General features: G+C 40.5%; 1 protein-coding gene across 1 annotated transcript in view; it reads right to left on the bottom strand.

The window, feature by feature from the left end:
* The window catches only part of LOC104623548 (1-acyl-sn-glycerol-3-phosphate acyltransferase delta-like), a gene marked incomplete at both ends in the record, with an annotated part of 18,971 nt that extends 4,905 nt beyond the window's left edge, over nucleotides 1-14,066 (bottom strand). Inside the window, 4 exons of the mRNA XM_010290710.1 lie at nucleotides 3,774-3,849; nucleotides 5,790-5,892; nucleotides 11,511-11,664; nucleotides 13,905-14,066. Coding sequence (XP_010289012.1) covers nucleotides 3,774-3,849; nucleotides 5,790-5,892; nucleotides 11,511-11,664; nucleotides 13,905-14,066 — 495 coding nt within the window. The remainder of the gene's footprint in view (nucleotides 1-3,773; nucleotides 3,850-5,789; nucleotides 5,893-11,510; nucleotides 11,665-13,904) is intronic.
* Nucleotides 14,067-21,391: the final 7,325 nt, after the last annotated feature.

Genomic DNA, 21,391 nt, shown 5'->3' with positions numbered 1-21,391 from the left:
CACCAGCCAATTCGCTCAGGACTCTGGGATGCATCTCATCAGGTCCCATAGACTTGTGCATGTTCAGGTTCCTCAGGTAGTCTCACACCTGACCTTCTCTCACAGTGGGAGGGACTTTGCCCCTCCAGTTCCTGTCTTGCAGTCCATCCACTCGAGAGGTGTGGGAAGAGAGATTGCCAGTGAAGACTGAGGCCAAGAAGTTGTTGAGTACCTCAGCCTTCTCCTCATTCGTTGTAAACAGTTTGCCAGTCTTGCTCATCATGAGGATATGCTTTCTTTGACCTTCCTTTTCTGGCTGACATACCTATAGAAGCCCTTCTTATTATTCTTTGCATCCCTTGCCAAGTTCAGCTCCAGCCGTGCCTTGTCTCTACTGACCTCATCCCTACACAATCGGGCAGCATCCCTGTACCCATCCCAGGATGTCTGTCCCTGCTTCCACTGCCTGTGCATTTTGTTCCTGCCTTTTAGCTTGCCCAGCAGGTCTCCACTCAGCCATGCTGGCCTCTTGCCTTCCTTTCCTGATTTCTTACACCTAGGGGTTGTGGGGGTTGGAGAACTCTTGCACTCTATGGAAAGCGTCCTTAAAGATCTGCCAGCTCTGTTCTGCTCCCTTGTCCCTGAGGGCAGTTTCCCAGGGAGTCCTATTGACTAACTCCCTGAAGAGCTAGAAGTTTGCTTTCCTAAAATTCAGGGTCCTGACTTTACTCTTTGCTTGCCTTATACCCCTCAGGACTGCAAACTCCACCAGTGCATGATCACTGCAGTCCAGGCTGCCTCCAATCTTGATCTCACCAATTAGCTCACATGCGCTGGTGTGGGATTGCACCCACTCTGATAGTGCTGTCTATTGCTTGGGACAGGAAGTTATCCTCCATGCACTCCAGGAGTCTCTTGGATTGCCTACAGCTCATTGTTCTACTTTTCCAGCAGATGCCAGAGTGCTTGAAGTCCTCTAGCTGGATCAGAGCCTGTAAACGTGATGCGTCTATAGGCTCCCCTTGATCAGGTGGCTTGTTATAGACACCAACCACAAGGTTCCCTTTGTTCCCTCATTCTTTGATTCTTACCCATAAACTTTCAACCTGCTTGTGGATATTCCTCAGAGACAGCTCTTCACACTCTATCCTCTTCTTGACGTAGAGGGCAATGCCTCCACCCTTCCTTCCTCACCTGTCCCTTCTGAATAGCCTGTAGCAATCACAGCTGCACTCCAGTCATGGGATTCGTCTCACAAAGTTTCAGTAATGGCAACCAGGCCATAGCTTCTTTCTAGCAGCATGGTGGCTTCCAGCTCGTCCTGTTTGTTGCCCATGCTGCGTGCATTGGTGTAGAGGCACTTCAGCTGGGCTGTCGGCCATGTCACCCTTAGTTCCTTTGAGGTCTTTCTCTGGTGCAACAGGCTGAGGGGCCTCGCTAGCACCCCGTCCCGCTAACCTTGGTGTGTCATCCCACAGCTTACCCACAGGTAAGCCTGATATTATCCCCCTCCCACTTTGAGTCTCGTTTAAAACCCTGTCAATAAGCCCTGCTAGCTTGTGAGCAAAGACTCTCTTTCCCCTTTGAGAAAGGTTAATCCATCTTATGCCAGCAAGCCAGGTGCTGTGCAGGCCATCCCATTATCAAAAAAACTGAAATTGTGGTGGTAGCACCAGTCACAGAGCCATGCATTAGTAGACTGGGCAATAGACCATAACGCAAGATAAAATAGGGGCTGTTTTTCAGAAGCATGTGTACCTTGTCTTACTTTGAAATAGAAAGCGGAGTACTACAACCAAAATAGACAAAGCAGGGGATGACTGCCTATCTTGCAATGAATTGCAGCCCTTTGAATACAGATTTGTTACGTCTTATCATAAATATGTACTGACTCTGAAGACATTAACCTGAAACAGAATTCATTTCTTGAAATAACACCTAAGTGGCAATGCAGCTTGCTATCCAACCTAAGAGCCAATTATCTTTTTAAAGATGCATGGCAGAAAGGTGAAACAGAATTCCATTTTGATACTGCAGGTAGGCTTTCACCATCTCAGAAGTCTCGAAGTTGTCCCTGCTCTGTATTCCCCCAGTCTGATTTTACAGAGACATGGGCTTATGTAAACCAGGAATGACTGGAATGAAATAACAGTTTCACTGATGTAAAACTGCTGAAGGAAGAGGAACATGCCACCTTCAGCAAAAAAACAAACAAACAAACAAAAAAGCCCCCCACAACCAATCAAAAAATGCCACACAAGTAAAAAAGTTTTAACTGAAAGGAAAACTGAACACACATTTGTTCCTCCTATACGGAAATAGGAAACTATGGATTTAACCAACCAGCAAACTAAGTTGTTATGAAGAAAGCAGCATAGATGTACACTCTGTTTGCACTAGAAATAACTGAGTGTTTGCTAAAGAGGGAATAACAGAAAAAACTTGAAGTGAATTACTGCAAACTAGGTAATAAGGGATTCAGGAAAACAATCATTGATTTATGTTCTTGTCTTGCAAATATCTAAACAGTTCTTAGGAACATGAAACAGGGTTAGAAATAAAGTCACAGGAGCAGAAACTGGACTTTTGCAATGTTCAGCAAAAGGACCACTTGCATTTATATGCCTGTAAGCAGCACAGGCCCATGGGTAACATAATGCCTCTCTGCAGAAAGGTGGTAGGGGTCGTGTCTGAGTTAGGTGTTAGTGGTACAATTTACACAAAGGGAGATCAGAGGCAAAGCTACTAGATCTACAACTGAGGTCTCAACACACATCTACTTTCCACATTCCTGTAAGCAAGGTGCTTAGAGAGGTCCTGAATTAAACCACAAACAGTCATGGTTTGAAGCTGAAAAAGACTAGAATGTAGTCAATACAGAAATGCTAGTGCAATGTTCTGTGTAGAGTACAACAAACGGCACAAGCAGAATTTTGCTGCCCCAGAGAGGAAACCAGAGCATAGCTATATTCTGCCACTTTTACAATCTGAAGCGCTGCTGTATTCCAGTCTAAAGACATAACTTAGATCAATTTATTGTAGCAAACTGAGCTGCCAGGCCCTCATGCCTTGCATACCTACGACTCCCACTGATTGAAATGGGAGTGTTGTGTGTATTCAAAGAGCGCATCCCCCAACCACTATCTCCTATGTTCATAAAAACAAAACCCACAAGGAACAGATTCTGAAAGTCTAGGATGCATATGAAAGTATCTGGGGGGGAATCAGCGGGCATCTACAAACACATAGTCATTATTATTCTGCCCCCATCCCATGTAATTAGGAATCTTAAATGCACGCCTTCAATGCACACAATGTGAAAGCAATTTATCACTCTGTCCTGTTAATGTTGGATCTTTGCCTTGGTAAAAAAAAAAAAAAAAACAAGGGACAAAAATTTTAATGCACTAAAACAAAACATACCTTTAGCCCATGAATTACTTCTTGATTTAGGAGGTGCCTTTAAGGGGAAGGAGGCCCTCTATGAACCAAGAGGTCGTTGTGTTTTTTGTATCTTTATATAATTTTCTAAAGAGTTTTAAAACTACTCTATTGAGGCTTGCTTAAGTTTTCTTCCTGTTGCTCTTCAAGTACAAAATAAAGGCAAACATGACTGACAGCACAAGACCAGTTTGTGTCTGGAGGGACAGAGCACTTATCCTGAAAAGCAAACAAACCAACCAACCCCAAGCCCCTAAAGCAGGACCACTACGCACGCACACTGTAAAGGTCTAGTAGCAGTACAAACAACTGAGCACTAGTGGCTCGCAAGTGCTGTCTAGACAAAAACCAACCTTCTCTTGATATAATTTGTGGAGCCAGTTAGAACACTCCTGCTCATCTTCTGGGACTTGCTCTAGCGGAATCCGCCTGCCAATGGTAAACAAGAGAAATTGAAGAATATTAAATACTTTGGCTCTCATGAACAGCACTTACATTACACAGACAGATTATCCATCTGACAGGAGACTCACTACATTTTCCACCTTTTTTTTTTAATTTGTGGTAACAGCTTCTGGATCAGCAAAGTCTAGTTTGCTTCTAAAGCCACGTTCAGTTCTCAGATGTATCTGAAATTCAGAAATTTAGATTTCTGAAATAGTAATGCATTATGTTTGAGCTCATTAGAGCCACTATCTAGATAAAGGTTTGCAATTGTCTGTTTCTAAACAAAGGTTTTGGACTAATTAATTTCTTACCCCACGTATAGCATTTAAGGCTGTATTTAATCAGCTAGGAACTAGAGAGAAAAAACAAACCATTCTCCTTATACCTAGGGTAAAGCACTCTAGTGTGTGCTTCCAATTCCTACAATTTTTGTTATGTGCAGCTTGGTTGGGTAATTTCTAGCAAAATAGCTCCTAACACTGAAAAACCCTCTCTTGAAAAAACGAAGTTTTCATCACATTACATGAATCTTGGTCAATAATCCCATGACAGAAAAAAATAAATCCCCTTGTCATCTTCATTTAGGTATGACATACCTAAAAAATTATTTAATAATCTTGCATCTTTCAATATAGCATATATTTGCATTACTAGCCATCAAATTAACTTTGTTCAGCACAGGAAAGAGCACTTTTCAGTCAGGACACTCCTGTTTGCAGTTAATAAATTAAGAGGTGCAACTGAGGGCAACACCTACAGCCCTTCAACAAGCAATTATGGAGGATTTTGAAGAACATCTGTGATGGTTCTCAATTAATTGCCAAACTAAATTTTGCCATGAGGTTTACCCTGCCTGTAAAAAGCCTTTCAGGAAGCTCAAAAGGACAGAAGTACAAATAGCTAGCCCAAGTCGTGAAAGCCAATTTCCATGCTCTGCCAGATTGACTTGGAGCAGACTGGAAGGGTGTAAAGGGAGACACAGCAAGACGCACACCTCTACACTGTTGGAGTAATGGCCCACACAGGTAAGGCCAGCTGCTCCTCCATGAACACCAGCCAGCCAGGCCATCTACACGAAACACAAGGCCACTAGGCTGAGCTACCTGTGAGAGCCAAGTGGGAATGCAAACTCATGTTGTACCCATGAGGAATGAAGAGAAACTTTCTTTTTACCCTTGGGCAAAAACAGTTCTGAAGAAAGTATTTTTTAAAACATGCAGAAAAGGGGAGGTAAGAAGAAAAGGTTGCCTTTGAGATTCTAGGCTCCTACGCTCGAAACCTAAACTATCACATATCCTGAGTGCCTGCAACATGGGTACTGCTGGCAGAATGTGGCCTGGGAATAAGGGCCTTGCAACTGGCCCATTCTCATTAAGATTATGGGAAGCCATTGGGTTATTCATCACTTATAAAAACATTAATGACACAGAATCCTGGTAATTGCTTTTTCATTAAACAAACCCTTTCTTGGTAGGGTGAGAGCAGCAAATACATCAACAACTACATCAAACAGAGATGAACAGTCCTGAGCCTGGCCTCCACCCGAGTGGAGAGAGACAGTTTGTGCCAGAGACAGATGCAAAGCCACTCCACCTGGACACTTAGTAAATGTTTGGTATTCTGGCCAAGTTGAGTGGAAAGAGGCCCCACTGTTGCTGCTGAGATGACAAATAGACACACAAATTAATAAAAAACCCAACCAAACAAACAATCCTTTAGAACTTTATAGGGTCCCCATTTATTTATAGTCACAGAGCTCTACAAGAAACCCTTCCCATCCCATATGAGTTTTTATCTGCAGTTCTGTGAAGCCAGGTTGGTAGACATTTGCTATCTGTTATCTACTTGAAAATATTTCCTTACTTGTGACTGCAGGTATACCTTCTATATGACAAAAAGGAATTAAAATACAGATTACTTGCCTTACATATAAATCTGCATGGTATTTCTTTCCATTTAGAACTCCCAGCAATGTTGGATTCTCATTATTTCTAAAATTGAGAGTAGAATCATAGACTGCAGAAACTACAAGAAGAGAAACAGGTTATGTGATTAATGTAGTAATAGAATGGAAATAAGTCATTCTCTCTCAGACAAGGCGCGTATTTAAATATGAAGTCATCAGCAATAGCACCATAGTTTGAGTGGTCACCAAGGTAAAGATGACAATGGAATAGTCAACACATAGGTTTAAGAAGCCAAATAACCAGTGATCCTTTCAGGAACTGCACCAGTAGAATGGAAGCATTTGCTCTCCACCATTGTCTCCTTCACAATCAGGTGCAGAATGTTGGGTGTAGGGTACACAGTTACAGTTTCTGACAGTTAATATACCTAGGACATCCTAGGAGTCAAATGGCTAAAAAACTATTAGCTTTCTCAACTCAGTGTGAATGACACAACTCCCACCCAAATCTAGGTAAGTAACCAGGCAGATACACACTATGAACAATGAACAATATATACAGTTTGACTAAGAATGGGTGAAGTGTGTGAAAGACACATCCTACAGTACTATGGGCTATGAATTGCTGGGGTTCAAAACAACCTCCCCTTCAAGTCCATTATTTGATAACAGAGGCACTTGCTATAGGGCAAAGGCAGAGACAAAACAACAGACCATGTCCTGTGTGAGCTGGGCTGCTGCTGTGGAGACATGCAGCTGTGAGGAATATAACATCCAAGTTCCACAAAACAAAACCGCAAACAACCTTTCAGCCTTGAGAAAACACTGTTTCTGCAGTTCAGGACTGCACGGTAACAGTAAAAGTATTTGCAACAGTCATTCGTAGTTAAACTAAGACGGCATTAACAAGCAGCTTCTACAGAAAAGTGTTCACTGTTTGAAACCACAAAGTGTTTCAAAAGAGTTTCTTTGAACACATCCTTAGAGACACTATTTTCCTGATGTCACAAAATTACCAGAGAGCAATTCATTTTTCTGCTGCTGAAACCAATTGTGCATCATGGTGTGAATTCTAAGATCAATGCCAGCAACAAAACTATTTTTTTTTTTGTCACAAAAGTGACTAACATGCACTTCACATGTAGCTTGCTGTATTTTAGGTTTTCTGCTCTAGAGTTTTGCAGTCATGAATACTGTGAAGAACCTTTATTGTGAGAGCTCTCAACCCACCTAAGAAAGCCTTTTATTACACAGAACAGATTTGTTTTTATTTTTGAAGCCTCTTTAGCTACAAGAGATAAATACGGTTTGGTCGTAACATTCAGCCCCCAGAAACTCACCACAACGTTTGTTACTGCAAAACAGAATTTGTAGCGCAGAACATAACAGCCTGGCTTCAGAGCTGCAAGGAAATCCTGAAAACAGAGGCCAAACCCCTGTCACTGCATACAGACTGTATTGCTCGTTAAACAGCCCTGTTCTCCTACTGTGGGGTTTTTAGCACAAACTCAAAACTGCAACACAGAAGCCAAGATCTACTTCAAGCATACTACTCTCCCTTTACAATATAAGTAGGAAACTACTTTTTTTGAATAAATTATCTACCTCCATTTTTAAGCTTCTTAGTGTAGAAGGATTTTACTAATCTACTCTAATTTACTAATCTAATGTAATTGAAGGAAGACAAGAGCTCAATTTGGTTTATATAGGGTAAGCTTCTTAGTTTATTCTTTAATAGCATGAGATTATTCTAACGACAACACGGACACAATAAAGGAAAGTATGATGTATGCAGTACTTGTTCTTTCATCTTCTAGAAGACATCTACATTTGAGTTTTGATATGAATTGAGTACTTGTTCAGACACATTGGAAGATCCTTCTCATGTTCTGAAAAAATTGCAGTTGGTCAGGAACATCTTTATGTACTGACAACCATACACAAGAGTTTTCCTTCACTCCAGGGAAAAAATATCCCATTCTGCTTTGTAACTGGTCTGTAGTTTGATATTCAGTCCAGTCCTTTTTAATATCACACTGAAATCTTTTGGTGCGAAGAAGTGCCAAATCCAAAACAATGGCAGCATATATAAGAGTATACAGAACTCTGTCATATCCAGATATAAAGTAACTGAAGACTTAAGCTTTTCCATTTTGAAAGTGCAGGAAAAGAACAACAGTAGAAGTGTCAAAGAAAAAGACTGCATGGAATTAAAATTTGCCAGAAAGCTTCCACAGCCAAAGCAGCACTAGCATGCTGCGTGACATACTGAAATTGTTTTTCATTAAATGTGTATTTTGTAATCACATAATTAGAACTGGACATCTCATGGCTTTCTCATCCAAAAGCTGAAGAGTCCAGAAATTTCATGTTCTAAACGAAATAAAAAAATAACTCCTCAGTATCTTGAAACCATTGTAACGGTCTCACTCTCAGACTAATTGCAGCAATGTTTGAAGAGTTTTGGTTCAATTGTGAAATAAAGTCTTTTCTCAAAGAACTTATCTTAAAACATCTTTTTTGTTAAAAAACAAACACAATTCAATATTTGGAAGCCTTTTCAAAGGCTCAGAACAGATCATAACTGAAAACAAAATTTTTCCAGCTGAATCGCTATTTTCTGACAAAAAAGGCTAGGTTTTTGGTTTCATTTTTTTTTAATATCTTTAACTTCTGGCTCCTTGTATAGTATTCTGAGAGACAACTACATACTTCAGAATTTAAGATTTAATTTCTTAATTGCGACCTAAGAAATCTTCAGATTACACATCTAGAGAGGATTTTTCTTACTTCAACTGTCCTCTTGAATTTCATGCATTATTTTGTGGACATGGTGGATTACGCCACGATGATCATCCGACAAATCAACCTACAGGCAATGAGTATGCCTACATACGGCTTCATACTAGCATACAATGATCTGAAGTGAAGATTGGGAAAGGGAGGGGAAGAGACAGTGGAATTCACTGTACTGCTTGTATGACAGCCACCTTGACACAATCCTTTGATTTAACATTTCATTGTTCTGGTCATCTTGGTCAAAAAACCCACTTATTCTCTCAAACTTGGTAGCTTGCTCAGGAGGATGCCCAGGAGCCTCGCTAAAAGTTATAAAACAATCCAGGACTAATGTGCAGCTCATGGGAAAAAAAGCCATTCCAAAACTCCCAAACACTGTCATATTGAATTCCACAACAACATCGCCCTGGCATTTATTCTCGTCCGTTCCCTCTAGGACAGTAGTTCCCAGCATGCACAATTGGAGGAAAAGGTTGACAACTTGGATGGATGTGGACCATATCACAAGAGAGACAGGTCAGTCTGCAAGAGTCATTCTTGTAGATCATTAGAGATGTCACTGAACTGAAACTATGAACATCTGCATGTCACCATTGCTGCTTCTGCAGACAGAGTAGCAATTCAGCAGTCACAGTGATGCTGTTTGGAACAAGGAATTTGAGGCTGTAATGGAGGGATACAGTCACGTGCGGGGACACATTATAAGGCAGAGCGTAACAATGAGACTCAGGGGATTTACAGTAAACAAGTCAAATAGTATTATTTCCCAATGTAAATATTCAAAAGCAAAAAAATGCCCAAATTACTACAGCATATAGTCTCTGCATATATTGACACCTACAGTAATATGTTACTGCTTGTAACGTGGGTACCAAACGTCATTGCAGGTTAACAGACGTAAGTGGCCGAATTCTTATCAGTATTCATGCAAGAAAAGAACAATTTCTAGATAGAACTTACATTTCTAGATTATGGACTGTCAAAAGAGACTTCCATCATATTCTCTATTCAAAAAACATTTATGGACTTCCTTGTTACCTGTACATACTAATGTTACAAGGAACTCTAAAAATAAGATACTGTTTACAAAGGCCTTTCAAATGCTCTTCATATGTACCTCTTGTCTCTACAAAAGCAAAACATACAGTAACCCAGACAGTAACTCTTATCTCTCTCTCACTGCAAAAACTGACAAGGCAAGTAAAGTAACACACCCACAAGAATTTGCAACACTTACCTGGGGTCATCAGCTGTTTTCCTCAGAGGTTTGTTGGTTCGGTTTTTAAGCTATACAGTTACAACAAAAACTAACTATGAGAAGTTTTGACTCTCTGTGCTTCTCCTTGAACCCTTCTGGGGAAATATTACCTTCTTATGAGCCTTATCCTGTTTGATCTAGCAAGTCACAGCTTCTGGACTGAGGTAGTGACATACACTTCCCTAAATACAGAAGTAATCTAGCAGTCTCAGTTGTCTTTTTCTGAAAGTATTTCAAGTATTGAGGATCTTAAGAAGTGTTACTGTAGTGTATCGCATGAACACCCCAAACTTTTTATAAATGTCACTTGGGTTCCCTTAAATTGTTTCCTTTTGAAACATTTTCCTGCAAATCAGCTACTTGTCCACGATCATACTATGTTTTGCCTGCTTTACACAGAGTAGTGAAAAGAACAAAAACACCACCAAAATAACCTGTCCCTGACTCCCATCTCAGGGCATCAGCGGTCACAGAGCTTCGACTCCGCTCCTCTTCAGTGCCTCAAGTCTATGTCCCCCCACCCTCAGCAAAACAGCTGCTCTTATTCAAAAGGGAAGGTTAAACTGTGCCCTTAAGTGAGTTGCTGGATACTGCACATAACTTACCTCTTCTTCACATATCAGAAAAGATCCAAGCTATGCTATCTATTTTGGGAGCAGGAAGTTGTGGATGCCTGACAAGCTACAACAGTGATATCATCTACCTGACTTGCAAGAGAGTACGTAGAAGAAATATGACAGACAGCAAGACAGATGACTGCAAAGTTTTTTTTTACAGCAGTTATCCCAGATATACCACACGGAAACATGTCTTCAAAGACAAAAGAAGTTTTGACAACTTCAGTCAAGCTAGAATATTTTCTTCTAAACCACTCACCACTTTGTCTTTCTTACGTATCAGCCTTCTAACAGCACACAAGTCTACCAAACCCCAAAGATACTGTAGCGCTATGGCTACTCAGCACTGTCTTTCCTTTGCCCATGAAGTACACAGCAGAAGACTTTGATGGATTGTATTAGTCAAAGAAAATCACTTCAAAGGCATGTGTGCCATATTCTTACTGATGGCACTTTAAAGGTGGAAAATGCAAGTAACCAGATATAACTGGGGGGTGAGGAGTCCAGAACAACATTAACAGAAAAAAACTTATTCATGTTCTGTAATGTAAAAATAATTTATTTATAAATTTTACCTAGATGTATCCTCAGTCAAGGTCTATTTCCCTTCCCCAGCTCCACAAAAACACCCTAGAGTACATCTATATGGAAATTTAAAGCAGAATATATTTTAAAATGGTGTTATTTGAGGCAGCTATTTACCACAAGAAAATATTTAAGACAGATTGCCTCAGATTCTCTAGTGATGTATTTGCTTCATTTGGAATAGAATTGCTTAGTAAACACTAAGAAATATTATCCTTTGGCAATAGGTATGAAACATGCAACTTGAGATCCCCCAATACAGACTCAGAGTAATAGAAAACAAAACAAAACAAAAATAAACTAAGTTGCCCCAGGACTTTGTTAGTAAAATCTGATCTTTAATTTTTGCAGGCTAGTGGAATAAAGGTCAGAAAGGATCCCAGGGCTTTTCTGCTAGGACACATGCTACAGGGAAAAGAAGAGCATGGCAAAGTGACAGCAGTTAGATGAAATAACCATTCCTTATGACTTTCCTTACCTACATTTCTCAAACACTGCACGGTGACAGCAAATCCTTTCGTTCGTGGCAGTAGGTGATACTTGAGCTTGGGCAGGCCTTTGGCTTCAGCTACCTGCATACTAATCTGGTGCTTCTGTTCTGTGAACCTTGTACCCTCACAATGAATCAGGAACTAAAACCAAGAGAGAACTAGAGTTAGACAGCGTCATCTGCATCTGTCTTGACGAGAGACCTCTCTAATTCCACCAACACAGCACAAATGAACACTGCTAGCAGGGACATGTGTAGCCACATACACATTTAGGTAATGTAATTGCCCTGGAGTGAAGAAAAAAAAAAAAACCCACAAAAAACGCGACAACAACAAAAAACAGGAAAAAAAAAAAAAAGCCAAAACCAAACCCTCTCAATTGCCCCCACCCATCCAACTTGCCATCCTCTGGTTTAAACTCTAGGCTTCTGCTTAGAGCAAGCATCTGCTCTGCTACTTGCTATGAGAATGACTTGACCTCTCTAAATGAGTCACTCCATCTCTAATGAGATGTTAGAAAACACTCAAAACATACCTCCTGTTGCAAATCTCTCACTGATGGTGAGGTGTTCGAGCGCCACGGTATCTAAAACTTGTTAAGTGTCTAAACCAAACACATTTCTAGGAAATGCTTCAGCACCCAGCTTGCTTCCCCTCACTCCAACCCGCTTGCTTTCACTATGGCATGAGGACCACTGACAACTGCAGATAGTAAATTTGATGCCAATGACTGAGCTGATAACAGATGTAAAGCAGTAGATGGATGACAACTGAAAGCCTCATGCCCTTATGAACTAGACAGTGGAAGTGCTCAGACATGAACAATGACAATTTTGCCACTGGCAGGTAGGGGAGGGCAGACAGATCTTTGGAGATTTACTGCTTGCTCATCTGCTTTCTGCCAAGCCTGAATGCAAACTAACACATTAGAGAGCATTGCCAAATTGCACAAGCTAGGTCCTCATAATCCCCAGCAAAGGTTTAGCTAACAAAGACAGAGAGACTGAAGAAAACTGGCCAAGCAGCCAGCTTCAGTTCCAGCTCATCTAAGAGCACTTTTATTCATGTATCACATGCATGTTAAACAGCTAAATGAAACATACAGAAACTGATGGGAAAGTCCTTCTAGCCCACTTAGCATGCTCTGTCTTTCTACCTTCCAAGGTGCTATTACTGTGCCTTGTGACATTAAGTCACCATACAAAGGCAAATTAAAACTCCACACTACAATAACCCCAGGTGTATATCAACAACTGTATCTCTCGCTACAGGTATAGCTCCTTCTTAGTAATCCCTCTGCAGCAGTATATAAAGGATGGTGGCAGTTTGTGCTCACAAATTAGCGCTGAACTGCCTAGGTGTATGAAAAGGCGTTCAACATCTTTTGTGAGTCACAGAGCACAGGCAAATCCCTGTGACAGAGACTGAAACTAGAAACCAAGAATTGTCCCTTTGCTACACAGCCTCCTGCCTGGAAGTCACTTCATCATTTTCCAAACACAGAGCTTAGTTTTGATTGCTTAGTGCTCATTTAAATAAAGGACAATTAAAAAAAAAAAAGGTTTTGTTTCAGAGATACAGTATATATATCTTCACTAGGAAACTCCTCTTAAGCGATAGTTTCTGTAGGCCCTTGCGAGGTTGCTTAAGGTACCATTTTCTTAACTGAATCCTTCTCTTGCCATCACCAGCTCACGAGAACTAGGATTTTTCTGATTACTGAGAAGAGAAAAAAATATAAATACTTTTCATTCCCAGACTAGGAAATGCAAGGCAGGGTCAATACTAAAAAATTATGGTGATGCAAAAAGTAACACTTTCCTGTTACTGAAAGGTGACACCAATCTTCTCCCTTTAACACAGCTGATGACCCCAGGGGCCACTTCCCTGAACAGGTACTGTGGCTTCCACTTCTACTGGGCCATGTCTGACCTAGCACCTTCACAGGAATGACAGAATCACAGGGAAATGGAATGAGAAAATGAACTCAGCAATGAGTGGGATGGAAGCTTAGGTAAAGAATACAGCTAATGCGTTTCAATACAACACTGTCACAGGCATCTCTTACACCACCATGAACCCCTGAACCTACATCTCTCCTGTATTTAGAGGACCACAAAGTTTAGTGAATGGATCACAGTGGAGGTATTTTTGCAATAACATCTGCAGGGCTCCATATTACAGATGACAGACAAGACAGACTATTACATTGGAAATTCAAGAGATAATTCAATTTTTAGAGAATACTCTCCTGATACTGCCAGGAATCTCATGAATCAAAGTTCTCGGGAGCAACCTGGCAACTACCATATACTGTCTATGCCCTTCATCCCACCCAAGCACTACAGCAGCTCACACTCCACTTGTTAGTCGTCACTCACCCAAAAGTTTTCAGGGTAGTCCCGGAGATTCAGCAACTTCTGCATGACTGTTTTACGATCTTCCTCCCACTTACGCTTGCAGAAGACTATCTCTAGGAAATACCACATCCAGCCAATGATAGGCATGTACGAGAGCTCCTTCTTTGCAAGCACTTTGGAACTCTGCAAGAAAGAGTCAAAGCAAGTATAACAGTTACACCACTTAGGGTTCTGTGTGTGTGTAACACAAGCACAGTTAGACACTAATATATTGATTCGTACTGACCAGTCTCAGTTTAAACACCAGTGCAAAGGCAAAACAAAGAAAAAGTTTTTCTCAAACAACAAAATAGTCAAATCTAATCTCAGATATCTGCAGAATTAAATATATATGTGTGCGTGCATGTGTCTAGCCCACCCAAACCCTGAAACCCAAAACACAAGCCAAATTCCCTCAAACACTGAGGAAGCCATGCAAAAGACCCAAATCACATAAAACAAAATTATTAATTCAAGCAGACCTTGGGCAGCGGCAACTCAGGTTCCTTTACAGTATCTTGCAGCTATACTTCTCCCCAAAGCTGGGACACCTCACCATGACAGAAAAGAAAAAACAACCCTATTCTGAATGAGAAGCAGAGTCACAGAGCCATTGCTGCACATGTATTGATGCATACACATGGTTTACCGATGGAAGAAACCTTAAACAACGATAGACACAACAGCAGCAATAAAAGTACTTAATTTGTGTTTATGTTTGCTTATGGAAGGGCAGAAATACTTTTACTAGTGATTCTCAAAGTACTGTTGCTGTCTCTCAGGTACAACAGACACTGAAGTGATTTGTCCAGACTCTCTGCAAGAAGTCTGGTTTATCAACAAGTTTCAGATCTCAAATCCTACTCCAGAACTTAATCACCTCAGACTGACATGCCTTTGGGCAGGAGAACTGATTCTACTTGCTCCGTTCCTGTCTTCCAAGCCAGCCTGCCTTGGTGAGCTATCTTACGTTTCACTTTGTTATTTAATGAATAAAACGGCACATGTGCGTGTATATAGAAATTGTTGCTTCAGCATTTCCTGAAAAACAGCGACATTCTCTTAGAGGATAGATGGAGCAATCCTGTTTCTATCTGCGATACCATTATAAGCTATTCCATCAAAGTGCTCTTGCAGATGGGCTCCAAGACATTGCATCTGACTAGTAAGAATTATTTACTGGTAGAAATTACCATCAACAGAAATTATTTGGTTTTATTTTTTGGTCACTGTTGTTCACTTGGTTACTAGGGGAAGAGACTTGACCTAATTCTTTGTCTCATCTCATTTCTCTCATTTGCTCTACTTCCTTGAGAAGGAAAATACCTTAAATAATTAAGCAATCTAAAAGCTTGTAAGACTGGAAGGCAAGTGCACATCACATAGCTTCACTAGCAACTGTTGCACAGAAGGGAGAGCAGAAGACATGCGACAATTCCATTTTTACGAATGCAGGAACCGTATCTCTCAAATGATTTAGCACTTTGTAATAAAGCACTCCCTCTTGATCATTTGAGAATTTCAGTGATAAGCCCAGATCAGGACTCCAAACCCAGCTTTCCCACAAGGAGCAGCTGCAGGATTTTGCACCCTTTTTGCCCTTTCAATTTGAAGTCATATTGTACGTTAGTCCCTACTGCATGGCAGCAGCAATGCTGAGCCCAGCCTGCTCTTCCAGCTGCCCAAACTGGCCACAGAAAAACAGGCTCTCCTCCCACCACTTTCCTTAGCTCTCTGGTTTTTTTTCCCACACTACTGTTTTTTCTTTTCTCAGTTACTTTTAATACAAGTAATTTTCTTATTTCCAACATAAATGTAAATAGTTCTAGCATATATCTTTAAAAGCCTCCAAAGAGCATTTTTTGTTGTAGGCCATGTACAGTATAGCTTCCATTCAGAGCACACAGACCAGTTCATCCACTCTTCCATTCCTCATTCCCTGTACATGCCTGAAAAAGACAGCTGAGCCAAGGCTTTGACTCAGGAAACCCCAACAGATGTTTCTAGCTGACCAGGGAGGGCTAAAATCTTAGGGAACTGCTGCCCGCCTCAGCCACAACCAGGGCAGCCGTCAGCCACAGCCTAGCACAAGCCACTGTACAATGAGGCAAACAGCAACAGTGTCACCCCCCAAAAATGAGACAAAACTCCATGCTCTTAAAATTTATTTGCAGTAAGTGTTCAGGATCATAAGATCTACCACAAACAAATGTAAATGTGCTCTGCATGGGATGTACAAGGCCTCCAGAGCACAGAGTCAGAAAAGACAATCTAACAGTCCTCCCTCCCAGACTTTAAAAGACAGGAATCCTAGTCCAAAAAGCAACTTAAAGTAGCTATTGCACCATAGCTATTTTCTAATGTTTTGTATATTTTAAAAAAGCTTATGAGTTAAACAAGGGGCAGAAGAAGAGTTGCCACCGTTTTTTCACCCCAGTGAAACAAAGAAATGATGTTGTGAGCTAAGGTGTCACATAGTGCAAGTATAACCACAAAAGCAGAATAGATGTTTGAATTCTTCCCCAGAGCACATTCTTACTCATTTTCTGCGCCAACGCATTTTTAAAATTTAAAAGCGCTTTTTTAGACACATGAGTGTACGACTCCTTAGATGCACATAAAAAGGAACTAAATCACCTCATCCCATTTTGTGTACCCCATCTATCCTAGGAGTAGAAGGAAGGCTAATGACACAGAACTAATTAAAGGAAACTCTTCAGTGCATTACACTGGCAAGACTGTTCTCATGTGGGAGGAATACATTAGGCCTCCCCTCAGAAGCTACCATCTTTCTTACAATAACTAGAGCTACAATCTATTCTGTTTCAGTTGTCGACCCATGCACAGCTCCTGTGTAAATACCTGTGGGGGAAAATGCAGCTCTAGTTGACTTTGGCCACTATCTTTTCCTTTATTGAAGTGCTGTGGTAAATATGTGATAGTCACCTCTAACATTCAAATTCAGCTTGTTCAACAGAATAAATCTAATTAAAAAGTGATGATTTATTCCACATAAGCTGCCTTCTTGAAGGTGGTCAAACATTTTCAGTGCTCAGAACTGTGTAATTCCAACAGATGTTTAATGAAATTACTTCTGGATGGGGACAACTTGTCTACAGTAATAGCATTTTAATCCAGGTTGATTTCTTTTGGCCAAGTTTGTTCAGATGGAAATACCCATCAAATTTTGCTTTTGTGAATGGTTGCACTAACATCTCATAAAAAAATTATTTTTACAAGCTTACTTTAGATGCATTTGCACAGATACGCTGTCAAGGAAAGAAAATCTTGATTAGTATGTCCAGCCTCAGTTATTCAACCACTCTCGATCACAGAATGCAGCAAACAGCATGAAATCAACCTGCCAGCTGAGGATGTCTAACAAAATTTCTTCCACAGTTTCAAAATAAATTCGTTGTAGCTGCAAACCATTAGCAGCAGCAATTTGCCTCAGAAGTTATTTGCTCTCCAGGCTGCCCTCAGCACTGACATACCTTTGATGATTCCGTTTGCTCTTTTTGAAATATAGCACTCCTTCATATTATACTCTATGGGACATCATGATGGAAAGATAAGTTTATTTAGTCCCTCAAAGCCATCATTCCAGAAATTTAGTTAGGCTCCTAATTTCTAATGCTTCATATTGAAAAAAATGTTTACCTTTCCATGTTGGAAAGGTAACACAGCAATATTTTAGAGGATGTATTTCCGAGCACATGCTAAGATGCTGTGTTAAATAAAAATAACATTGTAGTTTTTGGCTGCCTACATGAACAATTACATAAGTTCTGTTAATATATTGACATGTAGAAATGAACTACTGTGTTCACACACCTATCAGTCCCATACAATAACTTAGCAAAAGTCTCTTCTCACTCCTATATTTAACACGATGCTCAGGTTTTCCAACAGCAAGTTTCAACATAGACAACTTTTAAATAAAATGGGGTTTCCTGGCATATGGAACAGATAGTTAGGGTTAAAAATTACTACATGTGCTTAGCAATTTATTATGAGAAACTTAAAGCAAGATAGTTAATAACTAGTTTTTCATAATGGTTTTCTGCCTTGTCTATGCTGCCAAGGCATAAACTATGGCCTCTTGGAAATGCACGTATTTTGATGCCACTATAATGAGCCACTCAGAATAACGTTTATGTTTTGTGAAGCAGAAAGACTACCAGCATTAAGAATTTGAAACTCAAGACAACAGAAGATGAACAGATAAACAAGCAGGTTTAGCTTTAAAGCGCAGACAATTTTTACTTACATTACTTACTTATATTACATAATATAAATGTCTTCATCTCAGAAAAAGGATTATTAAAATTACTAAAAAAGCTATTTTATCACTGCGTGGTCAGATCAAGCAACAAAGAAGGAGGACACAGTGAATCGTGGCAGGGAGCATAATAATGTGCTTTTGGTATAAGTCCTGAATAACACCTCCCTCTTCAAGAACATGCCTGTGTCCTGATTTCCAGTTCTGGTGTCCAGTGGGTCTGTTTTCAAAGGGATGCTTAGCACACACTTTGCAGAACTAAATGCTACTAATGTGTTTAAATGCCAATACAGTAGCTAGGCTGTCCACCACTAAGAAGGTGATAAATCCTAGCACTGCAATGTCACAGGCAGGAAAAGGGAAGGGCACAGCAGAGTGCAGGGACCTGTCACCAAGACCATGTCTCTATGTACACAATGGAGCAACACACAGACATCGGAGTCAGCATCTCCTCCAGCCACTGCATTGGCATGGGTGGAAAAGTACGGCATCCACAACACAACCATCACAGTCCCCAGGCTCAGGACCATCATAACAGCCCTGCCTTTTTTTTAGGGAACACTGCTGTGGACAAAGCTCCATCCTGATGAGGCTATGCTGTTTCTGACTCTCCAGAAAGGCAAGTTAGCACGTCAGCTCCTCCTTCCCTCACCTCTGTGCCAGGGGAGTCAGGACTCAGCTGTCCCCATGGACGTCCATGCTGCCCACGGCAGCGTGATGCTGACTTGGCATCACACACCCCTGTATTCCCTCCCTCCTGCACACATCACTGAGGTCTGGCAGCACAAGGAGGCAAATACATGTGGCTGACGGGTGTCAAGGACTGAAAACAAAACAGGAAGATCCCTTCACAAAAAACCCACAAGTGGAATACAGATGCAAGTGAAGAATAGTTTGGGCTGAACACAAGTTTGCCTGAAATCCCTATTGACTTCTAGTTTTTGTGAAGTTTGCTTCCCTCTTCTAATTTCCAACAACAACCAAAAACCTTCTAAGGTTTGGTGCTGCAAACAATTACACATCTGTAACTTCATTTGCATAGAGTCCAACTGCAGCTAGCAAGACAATCTCAGCAGCTACAATGACTTGCAAAAGTAAAAGTGAGCATAGAATTGCTTCTTCATGTGGTTTTCTCCTTCTCCACTATAAATGAATAGATCTCTGGCTCTCATTCAGCACTGTCAACCCGTAACCTCCTAGCATTTTCAATGGGTCCTCCAAAAGTATCATATTTAAAAAAAAACAAAAGTAAAATAAATGTTACATTTGTCTTCTTTTTTTCCTCCTCCACACACACACACTTTTCTCAAATTCTTACCACCTTCTTTGGTTCTTTTTGCTAGATTTTCTTCCACAGCTATTAAAAAACCTTCATGAAAGCAGAGAACTGCATGCCAGCCAAGTACAAAAACAGAAATTAGAAGAGGACTCAGGTTCACAACCCTAACAACAACATGCAAGAGACTATGCCACTCCCGCTCTGTGCCCCACAAACAGCAAAAAAATTAAAACCATATTGATAAAAACAGAACCACATTGATAGAGCATTATAAAACTGTTGGGACTATGGCAATTTGGCTATAAGGAGAAAGGAGAAAGCGGGTACAGGAGGAGAGAGACAAACGAAGGAGCAATTGCCTCAAGGAGGGGCAATTTTCATATCATGATTAAAAACAGAGAGGACAAGGGAAAACCTGTTTGTTTTTTTTTTTTTTTGAGGGCAGAAGGATCAAGACAGATTTAAGGAAGTTTACTTCTGTTTTTAAATGAGCAAAACCAAGAAAAAAAGTACAGCATTTAATGGCTTTGTTTAATAAAAGTTCAAGCTGTAAAATACTGAGAGTTTGGACACATGCTTGTGACACTAAGAGCACTGCTGTTGTCTGCCAGGGCTGCAGGGTACAGCTGGATGTCACAACAAAGCCATTCTGTCTGCGGGCTGCAGCCAAGCACAATCAGTCCCAACTCCTTCGGCCCTAAGTTGTCTTCACCTTCCCTCTCTTCCCCCTCCCAAGTCATGTCTCCTTTCTTCATTGGATTAGTTAAGGCAGAAAAGAGAGAAGGGGTGTCTGAAACATGCCAAAACAGGACAGACAAGCACCAGAACAGATGCAGGAGATAGGATGGCATGTGCAAGATTTCATTTTCAGCAGCAGTGGACATGAGATCAGCTTAGTAAGATGTTAGTAAATACCTAAAGTTTGCACAGAAACTTCATGGAGTATAAAATTAAACAACATTAAATATAAAACCCCATTGTGTCACAAAGGCCCTGAGCCATAAAATGCTGCAAGTTGGGACACCACTTAGAAATCTCTCTGGACACTTGCCTTTTTCTTGTAACTCCCTTTCCCAAACATCAGCCCTCGGCATATTGGTTCTTACATTCCTAATTGTGCTGCCACACCAAACCCTGAAGCTTCACACACTGAAAACTCGTGTAAGGCAGCACAAAGTCAAAACAAGCTACAACCCCCATCCCTACGCATTCCTCCACTCCCGCACTGCCCCAAGCCAAGTACCAGTATGCCAATACAGACAACCCAGTCAGGAAACTGACTGCATGCCATTTTCAATTTTTATTTTTTTTTTAACCTGGCTTAAGATGAACCTCGACTGGTTGACCCAACAGCGAAATGCACTGCTTTGCTGCGTAAAGTTATCTACACAAATGAGAGCACATGGGAATGATTTCTTTCTGGAATGATTTCTGGGAAGTAAAACCACAGTACATTACTCAAGACTGAAATGGTTTTAAGAAAATAAAAACCATCTATCAGTTCCTAAAAGAATCCTAAGATTAGCAAAAATACAAACTGAGTAATAACTGTAAGGATCTTAAAAAAACAGAAAAACTATTTTCAGTTAGTGCAGCACAGTAGTTGTTCAACAGCTATACTTCTACATAGTGGTTTTCTCATGTGCAGGGAAAAATATAAAAAAATTAAAACATAATACTGATTACCTTGGGAAAATATAAAAAAATTATCAAAGGTAATGAGATTCAGTCCAACCACACAGCACCAATGTAAAACAAAAGGATTTTTTACTTTATTGGCCCCTGTTAGTTTGTACAGAAATAATCTTTTAATTTTCCACAATGATGCTTTCCGGAGCAGCATCTGACCCTCTAAAACACAGCTTTATTTAGAGAATACCCCTCCTTACTTCACAAAAAATAAAAAAA

This window comes from Phaethon lepturus, unplaced genomic scaffold, assembly GCF_000687285.1.
Source record: "Phaethon lepturus isolate BGI_N335 unplaced genomic scaffold, ASM68728v1 scaffold13200, whole genome shotgun sequence".
Classification (NCBI taxonomy): Eukaryota; Metazoa; Chordata; class Aves; order Phaethontiformes; family Phaethontidae; genus Phaethon; species Phaethon lepturus.
Note: the sequence above shows the minus strand (reverse complement) of the source record. Positions and strands in the feature narration are given on the sequence as shown.